The 16,382-nt window shown below is 43.3% G+C and overlaps 1 protein-coding gene across 5 annotated transcripts in view; it reads right to left on the bottom strand.

Annotated features, from left to right (window-relative positions):
• Positions 1-470: 470 nt before the first annotated feature.
• Positions 471-16,382, bottom strand: part of LOC124008114 — a 22,321-nt gene continuing 6,409 nt past the window's right edge. Inside the window, exons 1-7 of one of the 5 annotated variants that reach the window (XM_046319103.1) lie at positions 14,447-14,750; positions 5,064-5,236; positions 2,686-4,578; positions 2,257-2,493; positions 1,968-2,192; positions 1,740-1,805; positions 471-1,644 (exon numbers count right to left, since the gene is read on the bottom strand). In XM_046319103.1, coding sequence (XP_046175059.1) covers positions 1,618-1,644; positions 1,740-1,805; positions 1,968-2,192; positions 2,257-2,493; positions 2,686-4,578; positions 5,064-5,236; positions 14,447-14,618 — 2,793 coding nt within the window. In that variant the 5' untranslated portion in view covers positions 14,619-14,750 and the 3' untranslated portion in view covers positions 471-1,617. Of the gene's footprint in view, positions 1,645-1,739; positions 1,806-1,967; positions 2,193-2,256; positions 2,494-2,685; positions 4,579-5,063; positions 5,237-14,446; positions 14,751-16,382 lie in introns of those variants that run through there. The other 4 variants (XM_046319104.1, XM_046319106.1, XM_046319107.1 and 1 more) reach the window with 4 other exon arrangements.

Here is a 16,382-nt window from a genome sequence, read left to right as displayed (position 1 = left end):
TACTGTACTCGATACCATCTACTGTATGCTGCTCTGTACCTTCACTCATTCATATATCCTTATGTACATATTCTTTATCCCCTTACACTGTGTATAAGACAGTAGTTTTGGAATTGTTAGTTAGATTACTTGTTGGTTATCACTGCATTGTCGGAACTAGAAGCACAAGCATTTCGCTACACTCGCATTAACATCTGCTAACCATGTGTATGTGACAAATAACATTTGATTTGATTTGTTCAGTGTTGTGTCGTGGCTTTGCTGGCACGCATCAAAACATTTTTTGGTTTGTTTGCCCCACCAGGATTGGCATGCTAAAAATGGCACTGATTTAGAGAACTGAACTTGAAAACAGAATCTAAATGCATCTGTGAAGTTTAATATATTGAACTTTGATTAACTTGAAATGATGGTTTATAAACTTGATACACAGACAATGAATGCAATAATTACCCGATTGAAACTGAAAATATAAACATTGAACTGAATGACATATTTATTCAATACCGTTTCAAATCATTAAACACAGGTTCAAATGATTAATTCAATTAGTCAATTTGTACATTAAACATAAAAACAATTTAACCTCAAATTGAACAATGTAATATTAATTCAGTTTAACCATAACCCTGTCGCCTGCTTTTAACAAATCAGAAAGAAAAAAATGGGACAAAAAGCTATTGCACAGTTGAATTTAACTGACTGATGTCTACATAGTTAGTCAGATGTTGAATCATACTTTTCCATCATTTTTTATCCAATGATTCCAGGTTTATCTGTTACTATAACCTTTCAAAAGGTTTTCTTCTTGCACATTCAGAACCTTAGTTTAAAGCCTCCGGTACTGTCTCTGCCTCCTCTGCTGCAGTAACTCCTACGGACCCTCCTCTGACTGCTCCTGTTGTTGTGGACGTCCCAAAGACAACTGTTAGTGTCCCTGAGAGTTTGATCAGGAGTTTATTTCTCACTATTTCTTTAGCCTATTTTCCCATCTCTTTCTCTGACATCTGGCCAGTTGACTCCTTCCTAAGACTCTCCATCTCTGCTTGTATTAATCTCTCTGCCTCTTGGAGCATCTCGTTGGTGTAGAACCCTCCTCCGTTATCTCTCACCATCTTCTCTATGGTGTTGAGTAACTCTGCTACTTGGTACTGATTGTTCCTGTACCGACCCTGCTGATTGGTGTTCCAGTATTTGTTGTCGATCACGTGACAGCGGCCTCCACATTTCTCCACAAGCTTGTTCAATTCATCATTCTGTTGGACACCATGAGTGAAGAGGACTGTGGCATATTTAAATGCCTCTGGTGAAAAATATGCCTTGATTTTTGCTACAGTCTTGAATAGATTGTATACCGTTCCACTTTCAGTACAATGAGAAAGGCATGTGGCCCTGGAGCACATTCTGTTATACATTTAACTATTTTAGGTTTCAGTTCCTCTTCAGGGATGTCAGTGTCAAAGAATCCAGGTGTGTCAATCAGGGTGATGTTTCTCCCTTTGATGTTCTTGGTCTGAGCTTTACATTTCTGTGTTGAGGAGGTGGAGGAACTGTCTGAGAGGAACACATCATCTTGTCCGAAGATGGTGTTTCCAGCACTGCTTTTACCTCCTCCGGTTATAACAAGCAGCACAATCCTGATGTCTATAGGGAGGGTTCAGAATTATAACTTGAAATGGATCAATCATATCGTAATAATGTATTTGATTTAAAGGTGGGAGTGAAGTGTTGTAACTCACCTTGCTCTGGTCGAGTGCCCAATTTGAACCCTCTGAGATGCAAAGCATTCTGGGTAGTTTGAAAAGCTGCAATGAAGAAATGTGATTGTTAAAAAATCTGCCATTATTGATATATTACACAGTATGATATAAGGGCTTCAGATAATCTCCAATGTGATTCGCTTAAACATATTGAAGTTAATGGACATTTTGTTTAATTCTTTGAGACCTTTAAAAGTCTCTGCTCACCTTGGTAGAATCTCTGTCATTGGGATGGACGACAATGCGGACAAGGAAGGGGGTTCTGCTCGCTCGATTCTGTTCATACCTACGGATCTCTTCTAGCAGAACCTGCGTTGCCACGTTGTGAGGGAACTGGAGAACCTCACCAGTTCCAACTACAGGGAAGGCAACGGAACGGAAGCCCCGGTTCTCACAAGCAGTCAGGATTTTCCTCACACCCTGCATCAGAGCCTGAGAGAGGACCAGAGGTCAAGGGTTAATGGAGGTTCAAAGGTCATAACACACACACACACACCTGTACAGCTGGTCCTTGGGGATTGTTGTCCCAGTGTGCACAGCTGAGGAAGAAGACACGGCCAGAGCTGAGACCAGACAGTCCCTCCACCAGGACATTGTCACCAGGTGCAGTCCGTCCCCCGGATTCCCTCAGAAATGCTGTCATCAGCACCGGTCCAGCTGCCTCAGACAAGACATTACCCACTCGGGAGGATAGAGGGTCACTACCAACCATGGGTGACACCAGAGCATCCACCTTCAGAGAGACAGACACAGACAGAAAGACAGAGGGGGGGGACGACGACAAATAAATCAAGTAAAAGGGGAAGAGAAAAAGGAAAAGAAAATGTAAAAGAGAAAGGGAACATTGGGTCAGTTCGAAGTCAACATAATTCACAGAATGTTGTTGAATCAAGGCTGTGGCCATGTCAGTGTGTCTCTCTCTCACCTCCTGTTTCTCTATGGTTCCCTGGATGATCTCCACCTGGACACAGACCTCTGGAGCCACTGGTCCCCTGGTGGAGGCAGCAGTGGTGTCTCTCTGACGAGCATGTGTAGTGGTAGTGGTGGTACTCGACATTCTCTCCCATCCAGGAAACTCCCTCTTCCCCTGTAACAGCCTATCACAGGCCTCCTGCATGGCTCTCACTGCCTCTCCACTCACATCAATCAGAGTGACCTTGGTAAGGATGTGCTGTTCCCTCCCAAAGTCCCTCACTGCAGAGACTATGGCCTCAGAACACACCTTCAGAGGAACGCCGAATATCCCCGAGCTGATGCAGGGCATGGCCAGGGTCTGGAGCTCCAGGGTCTCTGCCAGATCCAGGACTGCCTTTACTGTCTTCTCCAGCAGAGGGCCCTCATTCCCACCTGCACTGCCCCCTACTGGTCCCACTGCATGCAGCAGCATCTTACAAGGCAGCCACCCTCCTGTAGTCTCTACCACTGTACCTGTGGGTACTCTCCCTATCTGCCTAACCAGATCCCTGCTGGCCCGCTGTACTTCATGCCCCCCCGCCCGGCTCAGAGCTGCAGCCACGCCCCCAGCGTGATCCAGATACTCATTGGCTGCGTTCACCAGTGCGTCTGCCCGTTCCTTGGTGATGTCACCCTGAAAAACAACTACCTGCAGCCCACCCTGGAGGTGATAGCTGGTGGCTGCGATCGTCTCGTTAGGTCTTGGTCCGGCACCTGCTTCACTGTCTATGCCACCATGGTTCTGTTGAGGATGTCCCACAACTCTTACACTGGACTGGTCTTTCAGAAAGGCCCCAATCTCCTCCATGAGCTCCTGAACCTGCTTCAGGTGACCCAGCAGCTGCACTCTACACCCAGGACCATACCTGGCCACCACCCTGCGTCTACTTCGGTTCATCTCCTTCACCTTCGTCTCAAGCTTAGACTTCAGTTCAACCAGGAGGGCACCTTTGGGCACATCAATCTTCTCCTCCCCAAACTCCCCCAGCAGGTCCTTCTCAGCCTGCTCCAGTTTCCCAGAGGAGAGGGAGAACAGACGGAGCTCTGTGTCCCCCAGCTCTACCTCCACATGGAGTCTCAACCCCAGCAGACTGCTCAGGTTCCCAGGCCTCCCATACTCATCCCTCAGGAAGGACAGGAGGTGGACGGACACCTCAGGCACCACCCGCTCCAGCACCAGAGAGATCTTATCTGTAACTAACTGTCTGGCTGTCCAGATATCACTTGCTGAACCCATCAGCTCCAGCTGGCCAGAGTCACCCCGTGTCACCTTCACCCCTGGAACAACCTCAACTAGATCCTTCTCTATCACTTCACCTAGAAGCCGGAGCTTGGACTGTCCCAGACGACAGGTGGTGCTGATCTTCTCCTGCTTCCAGGAGCTCAGACCCTGACCCTGGAAGGCCTCCAGCTCCTTCAGCTTGGCCTGGAGCTCGGGCCCCTCCCCAACCACCACCGCAAACCCTTCCCCTGCCTCGCAGTAAACCCTCACATCCTCCGAACCCAGGGTACTGCTCTGCAGCAGAGTCTGGAGCTTACGTGGGTCTACCTCATAGTGGTATTTGTACCGCTCCTGGAGCTGTTTGAACAGTCTCTCGACCTGTACCTTCCATGGTCCCACCCCAACCCCATCTCCACATGACCCAGCTTGGCCTGAGCCTCTGACCACTGCCCTCCCGTCCTCTGGATGGAGGTGGACAGAGCAGCCCAGAGAGGACAGCTGCTGCTGCAGGTCTCTTCCAGCCCCAGGGCTCTCCTTCAGGTATCTCAGGAAGTAGGAGTCTAGATGGAGTTCATGCTCTAGGAAACCAGGTGGCAATGTCTGGACAGGGAGGGAGGGATGGAATGGGAGGGACTGGTGACTCTAGAGTCAGAGATAAAAGGTGTAAATCCTGGGGAATTCCACTGTTAATGATTATTATGTCTGTCTTTATCTACGTTTATTATTCATTTATTATTGTAGGTCAACCGTACAGCTGCGTCTGGATTATATTAGAAATCTATCAACTCGTTTGGCATTTGTCCATTTTAGTTTAATACAGATTCGTTTGGCTAAAATATATGTTCTTGTCATTTCTCATATTGTAGATGTATATTTTACTCATCATAACATCACATAAAATCACAAAATCAAACATGCAATAAAATCAATGCAGACTATTTTGACCTCATTTGAAAGGGTTAATAAAGCCATTACCTGACAGGCAGATCCACGATATGTGTTTACTGGGATGCAATTACAATGTGTATATTGACCTCATATTATGGAAGACAAATGTTTTATCTAACAAGTTAAGTGACTAAGCATGCACTATATAGGTGCAGCTGTACTGTATAGTCTGGCCTCACCTCCTGACTGCTGACTGGGGAGGCTGTTGTGGGTGGAGGCTCCAGGCTGTCTCTCAGAGTGAGGATGAGAGGTCCTCCAGGCATCTCCAACACATGAGCTTTCTGAAGTACCCTCTCCTGGACTGGAAGAGTTACACAGTCATAATGAGCTTTCTGAAGTACCCTCTCCTGGACTGGAAGAGTTACACAGTCATAATGAGTTGTTGTTATTATAGTCATAGTAGTGATAATAGAAATAACAACCCTAAAAGTGGCAACACATTTTAATCTTAAAAGCACCAAATGGGTCATTTTTTTACCACATATTATTAAGAGACACTGTCAAGCAGTAACATGTTATTTTATTAAACTTTTGTAATTCACAGAAATGGTTTTATTCCCCCAAAATAAGTAAATCACTTTTAAATCACTTTTAGTTCAATTTGTTGTTAAAAACACTTTTGTATGTTTTTCATGTTTTTAACAGTTATTTTGCTACATTTCATCCATAGCAACATGATCATTGCTCTGTTATTCATATAAAAAAAAGTGTGTCTGTGATACTCAACGGGCTGAGAAATGAGCGTTTGAGCTAATCTGATTTATGGGTACAATCTACAGTAAGAACGGCCGGCGATATGGGCAACGGTGCCATCAGACTTTAACTCTAACATTGTAATGCTAGGCTATCAATTCAATTCCATCTGAAAGATGAGTCAACTTGGTACAGAGACACTGACTGGAATCTAAAAATACATTTACATTTTTTTAGGAGGCTGCCACACCTCCTAAGCAATACGATATGTTTCGTATTGCGTCAAACAACAACATTGACAAATGATTCGGTGAGCGAGTTCATTAGAACATGCATTGAAGATTTCGTTCCCATAGCAACGATTAAAACATTCCCTAACCAGAAACCGTGGATTGATGGCAGCATTCGTGTGAAACTGAAAGCGCAAACCACTGCTTTTAATCAGGGCAAGGTGACCGGAAACATGACCGAATACAAACAGTGTAGCTATTCCCTCCGCATGGCAATCAAACAAGCTAAGCCTTAGTATAGAGACAAAGTAGAATCGCAATTCAACGGCTCAGACAAGAGGTATGTGGCAGGGTCTACAGTCAATCATGGATTACAAAAAGAAAACCAACCCAGTCACGGACCAGGATGTCTTGCTCCCAGGCAGACTAAATAACTTTTTTGCCCGCTTTGAGGACAATACAGTGCCACTGACACGGCCCACAACCAAAACATGCGGACTCTCATTCACTGCAGCAGAGGTGAGTAAAACATAAAAACGTGTTAACCCTCGCAAGGCTGCAGGCCCAGACGGCATCCCCAGCCGTGCCCTCAGAGCATGCGCAGACCAGCTGGCTGGTGTGTTTACGGACATATTCAATCAATCCTTATCCCAGTCTGCTGTTCCCACATGCTTCAAGAGGGCCACCATTGTTCCTGTTCCCAGGAAAGCTAAGGTAACTGAGCTAAACGACTACCGCCCCGTAGCACTCACTTCCGTCATCATGAAGTGCTTTGAGAGACTAGTCAAGGACCATATCACCTCCACCCTACCTGACACCCTAGACCCACTCCAATTTGCTTAGCGCCCAAATAGGTCCACAGACGATGCAATCTCAACCACACTGCATACTGCCCTAATACCTATGTGAGAATGCTGTTCATCGACTACAGCTCAGCATTTAACACCATAGTACCCTCCAAACTCGTCATCAAGCTCGAGACCCTGGGTCTCGACCCCGCCCTGTGCAACTGGGTACTGGACTTCCTGACGGGCCGCCCCCAGGTGGTGAGGGTAGGTAACAACATCTCCACCCCGCTGATCCTCAACACTGGGGCCCCACAAGGGTGCGTTCTGAGCCCTCTCCTGTACTCCCTGTTCACCCACGACTGCGTGGCCACGCACGCCTCCAACTCAATCATCAAGTTTGTGGATGACATGACAGTGGTAGGCTTGATTACCAACAACGACGAGACAGGGAGGAGGTGAGGGCCCTCGGAGTGTGGTGTCAGGAAAATAACCTCACACTCAACGTCAACAAAACTAAGGAGATGATTGTGGACTTGAGGGAACACCCCCCTATCTACATTGATGGAACAGTAGTGGAGAGGGTAGTAAGTTTTAAGTTCCTCGGTGTACACATCACAGACAAACTGAATTGGTCCACCCACACAGACAGCATTGTGAAGAAGGCGCAGCAGCGCCTCTTCAACCTCAGGAGGCTGAAGAAATTTGACTTATCACCAAAAGCACTCAAACTTCTACAGATGCACAATCGAGAGCATCCTGTTGGGCTGTATCACCGCCTGGTACGGCAACTGCTCCGCCCACAACCGTCAGGCTCTCCAGAGGGTAGTGAGGTCTGTACAACGCATCACCGGGGGCAAACTACCTGCCCTCCAGGACACCTACACCACCCGATGTCACAGGAAGGCCATAAAGATCATCAAGGACAACAACCACCCGAGCCACTGCCTGTTCACCCCGCTATCATCCAGAAGGTGAGGTCAGTACAGGTGTATCAAAGCTGGGACCGAGAGACTGAAAAACAGGTTCTGTCTCAAGGCCATCAGACTGTTAAACAGCCACCACTAACATTGAGTGGCTGCTGCCAACACACTGACTCAACTCCAGCCACTTTAATAATGAGAATTGATGGGAAATGTAAAATATATCACTAGCCACTTTAAACAATGCTACCTAATATAATGTTTACATACCCTACATTATTCATCTGATATGTATACGTATATACTGTACTCTATATCATCTACTGCATCCTTATGTAATAAATGTATCACTAGCCACTTTAACTATGCCACTTTGTTTACATACTCATCTCATATGTATATACTGCACTCAATACCATCTACTGTATCTTGCCTATGCCACTCTGTACCATCACTCATTCATATATCTTTATGTACATATTCTTTATCCCCTTACACTTGTGTTTATAAGGTAGTAGTTTTGGAATTGTTAGATTACTCGTTGGTTATTACTGCATTGTCGGAACTAGAAGCACAAGCATTTCGCTACACTTGCACTAACATCTGCTAACCATGTGTATGTGACAAATAAAATTTGATTTGATTTATGGACCAAAACTGCTCCATATCTAAACATTTTCAGGGTAGATACAGTACATGTACATCTGCCTCTAAGCCAAATCTGGTGATTTTATCACAAAGTGCACTACTGAGCCAACATTTTCAGTTTGGCTGCACATTACTATAATTCCAAATAGATAATTTTTCATGGCTCCACAATAAACACAGACATCATAGTAAATTGTTTTTTTGTTGTTGGTAACTAGTTGCTTGACGAAGCCCCAAAATCTCAAAATGTTCAAAGTGTGTGTCACACCCTGACCGTAGAGAGCTTTTTATGACTCTATTTTTGGGTTGGTCAGTGTGTGATTTGGGTGGGCATTCTACGTTCTTTTTCTATGTGTTTGTATTTCTTTGTTTTGGCCTGGTATGGTTCTTAATCAGGGACAGCTGTCGATCGTTGCCTCTGATTGAGAACCATACTTAGGTAGCCTTTTCCCACCTGTGTCTTGTGGGTAGTTGATTTCTGTTGAGTGTTTTTTACCTTTCAGGACTGTTTCGGTTATTCCCGTTGTTATTTTTGTGTTCAGTGTTCAGTGTCAATAAACAAACATGAACACGTACCACGCTGTGCTTTGATCCTCACATTCTTCCACCAACAGCCGTTACATATAAATATGAAAATAATTTACCCTTTAATAATATTTTTTTTCACTTTTGAATGCATTCATTTGTTTTGACAACACATCCTATTATTTTTTCCAATAGACTCATGGAAAATGAATTATATACATATTTCGTACCAGTCCAAAGTTTGAACAGACCTACTCAAGGGTTTCTACATTGTTGAATAATAGTGAAGAAATCAAAACTATGAAATAACACATATGGAATCACGTAGTAACCAAAAAAGTGTTAAACAAATCAAAATATATTTTAGATTCTTCAAAGTAGCCGCCCTTTCCCTTGAGAGCTTTACACACTCTTGGCATTCTCTCAACCAGCTTCACCTGGAATGCTTTTCCAACAGTCTTGAAGCAGTTGCCACATATGCTGAGCAATTGTTGGCTGCTTTTCCTTCACTCTGCGGTCAAACTCATCCCAAACCATCTCAATTTGGTTGAGTTTGGGTGATTATGGAGGCCAGATTATCTGATGCAGTATTCCATCACTCTCATTCTTCATCAAATAGCCCTTACACAGCCTGGTGTGTTGGATCATTGTCCTGTTGAAAAACAAATTATAGTCCCACTAAGCCCAAACCAGATGGGATGGTGTATCGCTGCAGAAATCTGTCGTAGCCATGCTGGTTAAGTGTACCTTGAATTCTGTCACCAGCAAAGCACCCACACGCCATCACACCTCCTCCTCCATGCTTCCCGGTGGGAACCACACATGCAGATATCATCCGTTCTCATACTCTGCAAAGACTCAGCGGTTGGACCAAAACAAACTCATCAGACCAAAGGACAGATTTCCATCTGTCTAATGTCCATTGCTTGTCTTTCTTGGCACAAAAAAATATTTTCTTCTTAGTGTCCTTTAGTAGTGGTTTCTTTGCAGCAATTCAACCATGAAGGCCTGATTCACTCAGTCTCCTCTGAACAGTTGATGTTGAGATGTGTCTGTTACTTGAACTCTGTGAAGCATTTATTTGGCCTGCAATTTTTGAGGCTGGTAACTCTAATGAACTTATCCTCTGCAGCAGAGGTAACTCTTAGGGCTGGGTGATACGGCCAAGATATCATATCATGGTATTTTTCAAATTTTTGTTGGTATGACGGTATTTGATGTTATTCATTAATAAAAGTTCTAAATTTGTGAGTAGTGCTTGACCCTAGGGTGGCAACACATACAGTATATTCTAAATGATTTCAATGGGTCTCTCTCCATTCTGATTGTTTTATACTGTTAAATTCAACTTCAACTTAAATAATTTCCTGCATTTCCATCAATTTCCCCATTTCCTGCAATCATTTGAGATCATTTCCACACTGCCACGATATGGGCAAAAATTCTCTGCCTTATTTTTAATGTTGCAATTGCGATTTAGATCAAAACACTTTGGGTGAACTTTTGGAATCATGAAAATATGTTTATTCTAATTCTATAGTTTAGAATATAAATAATAGTGGGCACTTTGAATACAGTGTTGTTTGACATGACAAAGAATGAAAATGCCATGAACGAGTTACTGTGACAGGGTAGAAACCAGTGATGTTCTGTGTTTCCTAGGGGACCCTATAATCTTTGGCTACATTACATCTTTATGCATATAGCCAACATATTCATGTTCCCCCTATTCCTCTTTGATTTAGAAGATAAATATGCTGATTTATGCTTTCACCAGCATTGTTTTAAGGCTGTATTAGCTAGCTGTTTGCTCTGACTCAGTACTTTATTAGCTAGTTAGCTAGCAAGCTAACAGGATTTAGCTTAACTTTCTAAGAAAATACAAACTAGCTGTTTGCAGATGTAAGAAACACAAACTAATATTGTAACTAAAGAACGCTTGTGAATTTAAATTACGATCAAATTGGAAACAACATTGTTGTCATCAACATTGTTGCATGTGCTGCATTGACCAAGCAGACTGAACGAAAGTGTCTCATGGTCAAGCAACAACAAAAGGGCCTCTTGAGTGACAGGGGGTGGGACTAGGTCTGTGTGGTAAAGCGGCGTGGAGAGAGAGAGAGAGTATTGAAACTTCTGTATGTGTAATGTTTACTGTAATTTTTGTTTTGTTTATTTCACTTTATATATCTACCTCACTTGCTATATTATCTACCTCACTTGCTATATTATCTACCTCACTTGCTATATTATCTACCTCACTTGCTTTGGCAATGTTAACACGTTTCCCATGCAAATAACGCCCTTGAATTGAGAGCGGAGAGGGATGACTCAAGTAGCGGAGTAAACTATAAAAATGGACGTTACACAAGGCGTATCACATTTAACAAACCAATCATTCAAATACTGTTATAGAAGGTAAAGTAAAAACCCAAACCGGTCCGTGCATCAATACCGGAATATAGTAAAATACGTTATACCGCCCGGCTCTAGTAACTCTGGGTCTTCCTTTCCTGTGGCGGTCCTCATGATAGCAAGTTTCATCATAGCACTTGATAGTTTCTGCAACTGCATTTTAAGAAACGTTCAAAGTTCTTGAAAATGATCCATATTGACTGACCTTGATGTCTTAAAGTAATGATGGACTGTATTTTCTCTTTGCTTATTTGAGCAGTTCTTGCTATAATATGGACTTGGTCTTTTACCAAATTTTACCAAATCTTTTGTATACCACCCCTACCTTGTCACAACTCAACTGATTGGCTCAAATGCATTAAGAAAGAAATTCCACAAATTAACTTTTAACAAGGCACACCTGTTAATTGAAATGCATTCTGGGTGACGAACTCATGGAGCTGGTTGAGAGAATGCCAAGAGTGTGCAAAGCTGTCATCAAGGCAAAGCGTAGCTACTTTGAAGAATCTCAAAAACAAAATATATTTTTATTTGTTTATCAATTTCTGCCCTTCTAGAACGGTCAACTATAAGAGTGGTTGTTGTGAAGTGTAAATATCTAGGAGCAACAACAGCTCAGCCTCGAAGTGGAAGGCCACACAATCTCACAGAACGGGATTGACTGAGTGCTGAAACGCGTAGCATGTCAAATATTATCTGTCCTCGGTGGCAACACTCACTGCCGAGTTCCAAACTGCCTCTGGAAGCAACGTCAGCACAAGAACTGTTCGTCGGGAGCTTCATGAAATAGATGTCCATGGCCGAGCATCCGCTCACAAGCCTAACATCACCATGCGCAATGCCAAGCGTCGGCTGGAGTGGTGTAAAGCTCAACGCCATTGGACTCTGGAGCAGTATAAAAAATGCATTCCCTGGCGTGATGAATCACGCCTCACCATCTGGCAGTCCGATGGACAAATCTGTGTTTGGCTGATGCCAAGAGAATACTACCTGCCCCAATATAAAGCGGCAACTGTAAAGTTAAGTGGAGGAGGAAAAATGGTCTAGGGCAGTGATTCATTGTTCAAGCTCCTTAATTCCAGTGAAGGGAAATCTTAACGCTACAGCATATACGATTCTGTGCTTCCAACTTTGTGGCAACAGTTTGGGGAAGGTCCTTTCCAGTTTCAGCATGACAATGCCCCCGTGCACAAAGCAGGGTCCATCCAGAAAATATTTGTTGAGATTGATGTGGAAGTACTTGACTGGCCAGCACAGAGCCCTGACCTCAACCGCATCAAACACCTTTGGGATAAATTGGAAGGCCGACTGCGAGCCAGGCCTAATCGTCCAACATGTATTTATTTTTTATTTCACTTTTATTTAACCAGGTAAGCTAGTTGAGAACATGTTCTCATTTGCAACTGCGACCTGGCCAAGATAAAGCATAGCAGTTCAACACATACAACAACATATGGAATAAACAAACATACAATCAATATTACAGTAGAAAAATATACAGCAAAAATATAAATATACAGAAAAATATAAATAGGCCATGGTAGAAAAGTATTTAGAATATAGCAATTAAACACTGGAATGGTAGGATGTGCAGAAGATGAATGTGCAAGTTGAGATACTGGGATGCAAAGGAGCAAGATAAATAAATAAATACAGTATGGGGATGCGGTAGATTGGATGGGCTATTTACAGATGAGCTATGTACAGGTGCAGTGATCTGTGAACTGCTCTGACAGCTGGTGCTTAAAGCTAGTAAGGGAGGTAAGAGTCTACAGCTTCAGAGATTTTTGCAGTTCGTTCAAGTCATTGGCAGCAGAGAACTGGAAGGAAAGGCAGCCAAAGGAAGAATTGGCTTTGGGGGTGACCAGTGAGGTATACCTGCTGGAGCGGGGACTACTGGTGGGTGCTGCTATGGTGACCAGTGAGCTGAGGTAAGGCGGGGCTTTACCTAGCAGACACTTGTAGATGACCTGGAGCCAGTGGGTTTGCCGACGAGTATGAAGCGAGGGCCAGCCAACAAGATCATACAGGTCGCAGTGGTGGGTAGTATATGGGGCTTTGGTGACAAAATGGATGGCACTGTGATAGACTGCATCCAATTTGTTCAGTAGTGTTGGAGGCTATTTTGTAAATGACATCGGCGAAGTTGAGGATCGGTAGGATGGTCAGTTTTACGAGGGTATGCATGGCAGCATGAGTGAAGGATGCCTTGTTGCGAAATAGGAAGCCGATTCTAGATTTAATTTGGGATTGGAGATGTTTAATGTGAGTCTGGAAGGAGTGTTTACAGTCTAACCAGACACCTAGGTATTTGTAGTTGTCCACATATTCTAAGTCAGAACCATCCAGAGTAGTGATGCTGACGGGCGGGCAGGTGCGGACAGCGATCGGTTGAAGAGCATGGATTTAGTTTTACTTGCATTTAAGAGCAGTTGGAGGCCACGGAAGGAGAGTTGTGTGGCATTGAAGCTCATCTGGAGGTTAGTTAACACAGTGTCTAACGAAGGGCCAGAGGTATACAGAATGGTGTCGACTTCACTAATGCTCTTGTGGCTGAATGGAACAAAGTCCCTACAGCAAAGTTCCAACATCTAGTGGAAAACCTTCCCAGAAGAGTGGAGGCTATTGTACGAGTAAAGGGGGACTAACTCTATATTAATGCCCATGATTTTGGAATGAGATGTTTGACACACAGTTGTCCGCATACTTTTGGTCATGTAGTGTACCTTGTCCATACCCTGTTTCCTGGGTAAGGAAATCAATATGTACATTTTTAATTTGGGTGAACTACCCTTTAAATTCTACAAGTTATGTTCTCACAGAGACATGGGTGAAGTGAACATGCTAGCATGCAGCCTAATTTAAAGCAGCAATATGTAACGTTTTGGGGGGACACCCACATTCACATAGAAATGTCAGTTATAGATCTATCATTGCGTTTGAAAGCAAGTTTAAGAAGATGTTGATCTGTTCTATTTGTGCTATTTCTATGAGTCTCATTCTTTCGTGTAGTTTTTGCCTCTTTTACTTTCAGTTTTGTGCACCAGCTTCAAACAGATGAAAATAAAATATTGTTGTTTATGGAAAACATATTTCACGGAGGTTTAGATGGTACAAAGATTCTCTACACTATTCATGTTTGTTTTGTCACAAACTGAAATTAGGCTAACTATTAGAACTTTTACAAAAGAAAACGGTGGAGTGATTTCTGCATAGACCAGCTTTAAATATGAAAGTGAAACTGTTACACAATTATCGACAGGAAAACATGTAAATATACTTTTTTTCCGTTTCACCTTTAGTCTCAAGTACAGTTCAAATAGTAAACTCAATATTTCTATACCTGTCCGGTCAATAAATGCGATCTTGTAAACGTTGTCACCAACATTGTCTATCGGTCCGCAGTCTCCACCACCAGATTTACGGCGAACCTGAAAGTACTTTTCTAACTTCTCTTTCTGTGCTGGATCCAAACTGGGAACCTCGAAGAAAACGGGGTATTTGTAACCTTCCATATTGTAATCCAAAGTAGCCTACTCGCTTTCTTATAATAGCTACTGTACAAGCGCTCAAATCAGTTTGATTCGAACAGCACAACTGCTGTGAACTTGTCAACCTACGCACCTGACAGATGACGTGCGCGACCACCCCTTCTTGCAAAAGAAATACACTTTTTTTTGTATTGTACTTGGGACCATAGACCTTGGACGTGATCAAGCGGATCACTTTTGTCATTTCACCGCCTTTCAAAGTGTCCCTTACAAAAAAAGATTGCAACTGCAATAAAAGTGCATTAACAGTCAACTTTTGACGCAGTAATTGCGGAATAACTTAAGTGAACTGCAGTTGAACTGCAGGTATACTCCACTCAAACTGCAGTTACGCTGCAAAATTATTGCAGTAAAAAAAGGGTTTAATACTACACTCATCGCCTGCATTGTGTGGCTCTATTGCAGGAGTCCCCAACCCAGTTCCTGGAGAGCGACCCTCCTGTAAGTTTTCACTCCAACCCCAGGTGTAGCTAACCGGGTTACAACTAATTTCTCATCAATCTACACACAATACCCCATAATGTCAATTGAAAACAGGGTTTTAGATAAGATAAAATATCAAATAAACCTTAATTACATAAGTATTCAGACCCTTTGCTTTGAGACTCAGAATTGAGCTCAGGTGCATCCTGTTTCTACAACTTGCTTGGAGTACACCTCTGGTCAATTCAATTGATTAGACATTATTTGGAAAAGCACACACCTGTCTATATAAGGTCTCACAGTTGACAGTGCATGAAAAAACCAAGCCATGAGGTCAAAGATGTTAAGATGGTACCGGAGAAGAAGGCTGACGTTTTACGTGTGCCTATCAAATTGTGTTTTTTTGTTTGTTCTTTGCGTTGTTTGTAACTTATTTTCTAACTTATTTTGTACATAATGTTGCTGCTACCGTCTCTTATGACCGAAAATAACTGGACATCAGAACTGCAATTACTCACCCCGATCTGGCAGAATCCTGTTTTTTCCTTTAACGAGTCCGACGAGCCCGACGTGAATGACATACTGCTTTCCCGGGAACAGGCCCAGATCTACGTCATTTGCGTGAAGAGAAGACTGAGAAAAATGGGTCCGGAGGGCGGGCTGACTTCTGAGAATTTGTAGGCAATCGAATAATCCCCCACTGCCTTCCATTCTGCTAGCAAATGTGCAATCTTTGGAAAATAAAATTGATGACCTACGTGGAAGATTAAACTACCAACATTCAAATTCAAAACTGTAATATCTTATTCTTCACGGAGTATTGGCTGAACGACGACACTATCAACATACAGCTGGCTGGTTATACGCTGTATCGGCAGGATAGAACAGCGGCGTCTGGTAAGACAAGAGGGGCTGATTATGTATTTTTGTAAATAACAGCTGGTGCATGATATCTAAGGAAATCTTGAGGTTTTGCTCACCCAAGGTAGAGTTTCTCATGATAAGCTGTAGACCACACTATCTAACTAGTGTTTTCATCTGTATTTTTTGTAGCTGTCTACATACCACCACAGACTGAGGCTGGCAGTAACACCGCACTCAATGAGCTGTACTCCGCCATAAGCAAACCGGGAAACGCTCACACAGAAGAGGCGCTCCTAGTGGCAGCGGACTTTAATGCAGGGAAACTTAAATTAGTCTTACCAAATTTCTATCAGCATGTTAAACGTGCAACCAGAGGGAAAAAACTCTGGACCACCTTTACTCCACACACAGAGATGCATACAAAGCTCTCCCTCGCCCTCC

Source organism: Oncorhynchus gorbuscha, linkage group LG21, assembly GCF_021184085.1.
Source record: "Oncorhynchus gorbuscha isolate QuinsamMale2020 ecotype Even-year linkage group LG21, OgorEven_v1.0, whole genome shotgun sequence".
NCBI lineage: Eukaryota > Metazoa > Chordata > Actinopteri > Salmoniformes > Salmonidae > Oncorhynchus > Oncorhynchus gorbuscha.
The sequence above is the reverse complement of the archived record's forward strand: the minus strand, read 5'-3'. Positions and strand labels throughout refer to the sequence as shown.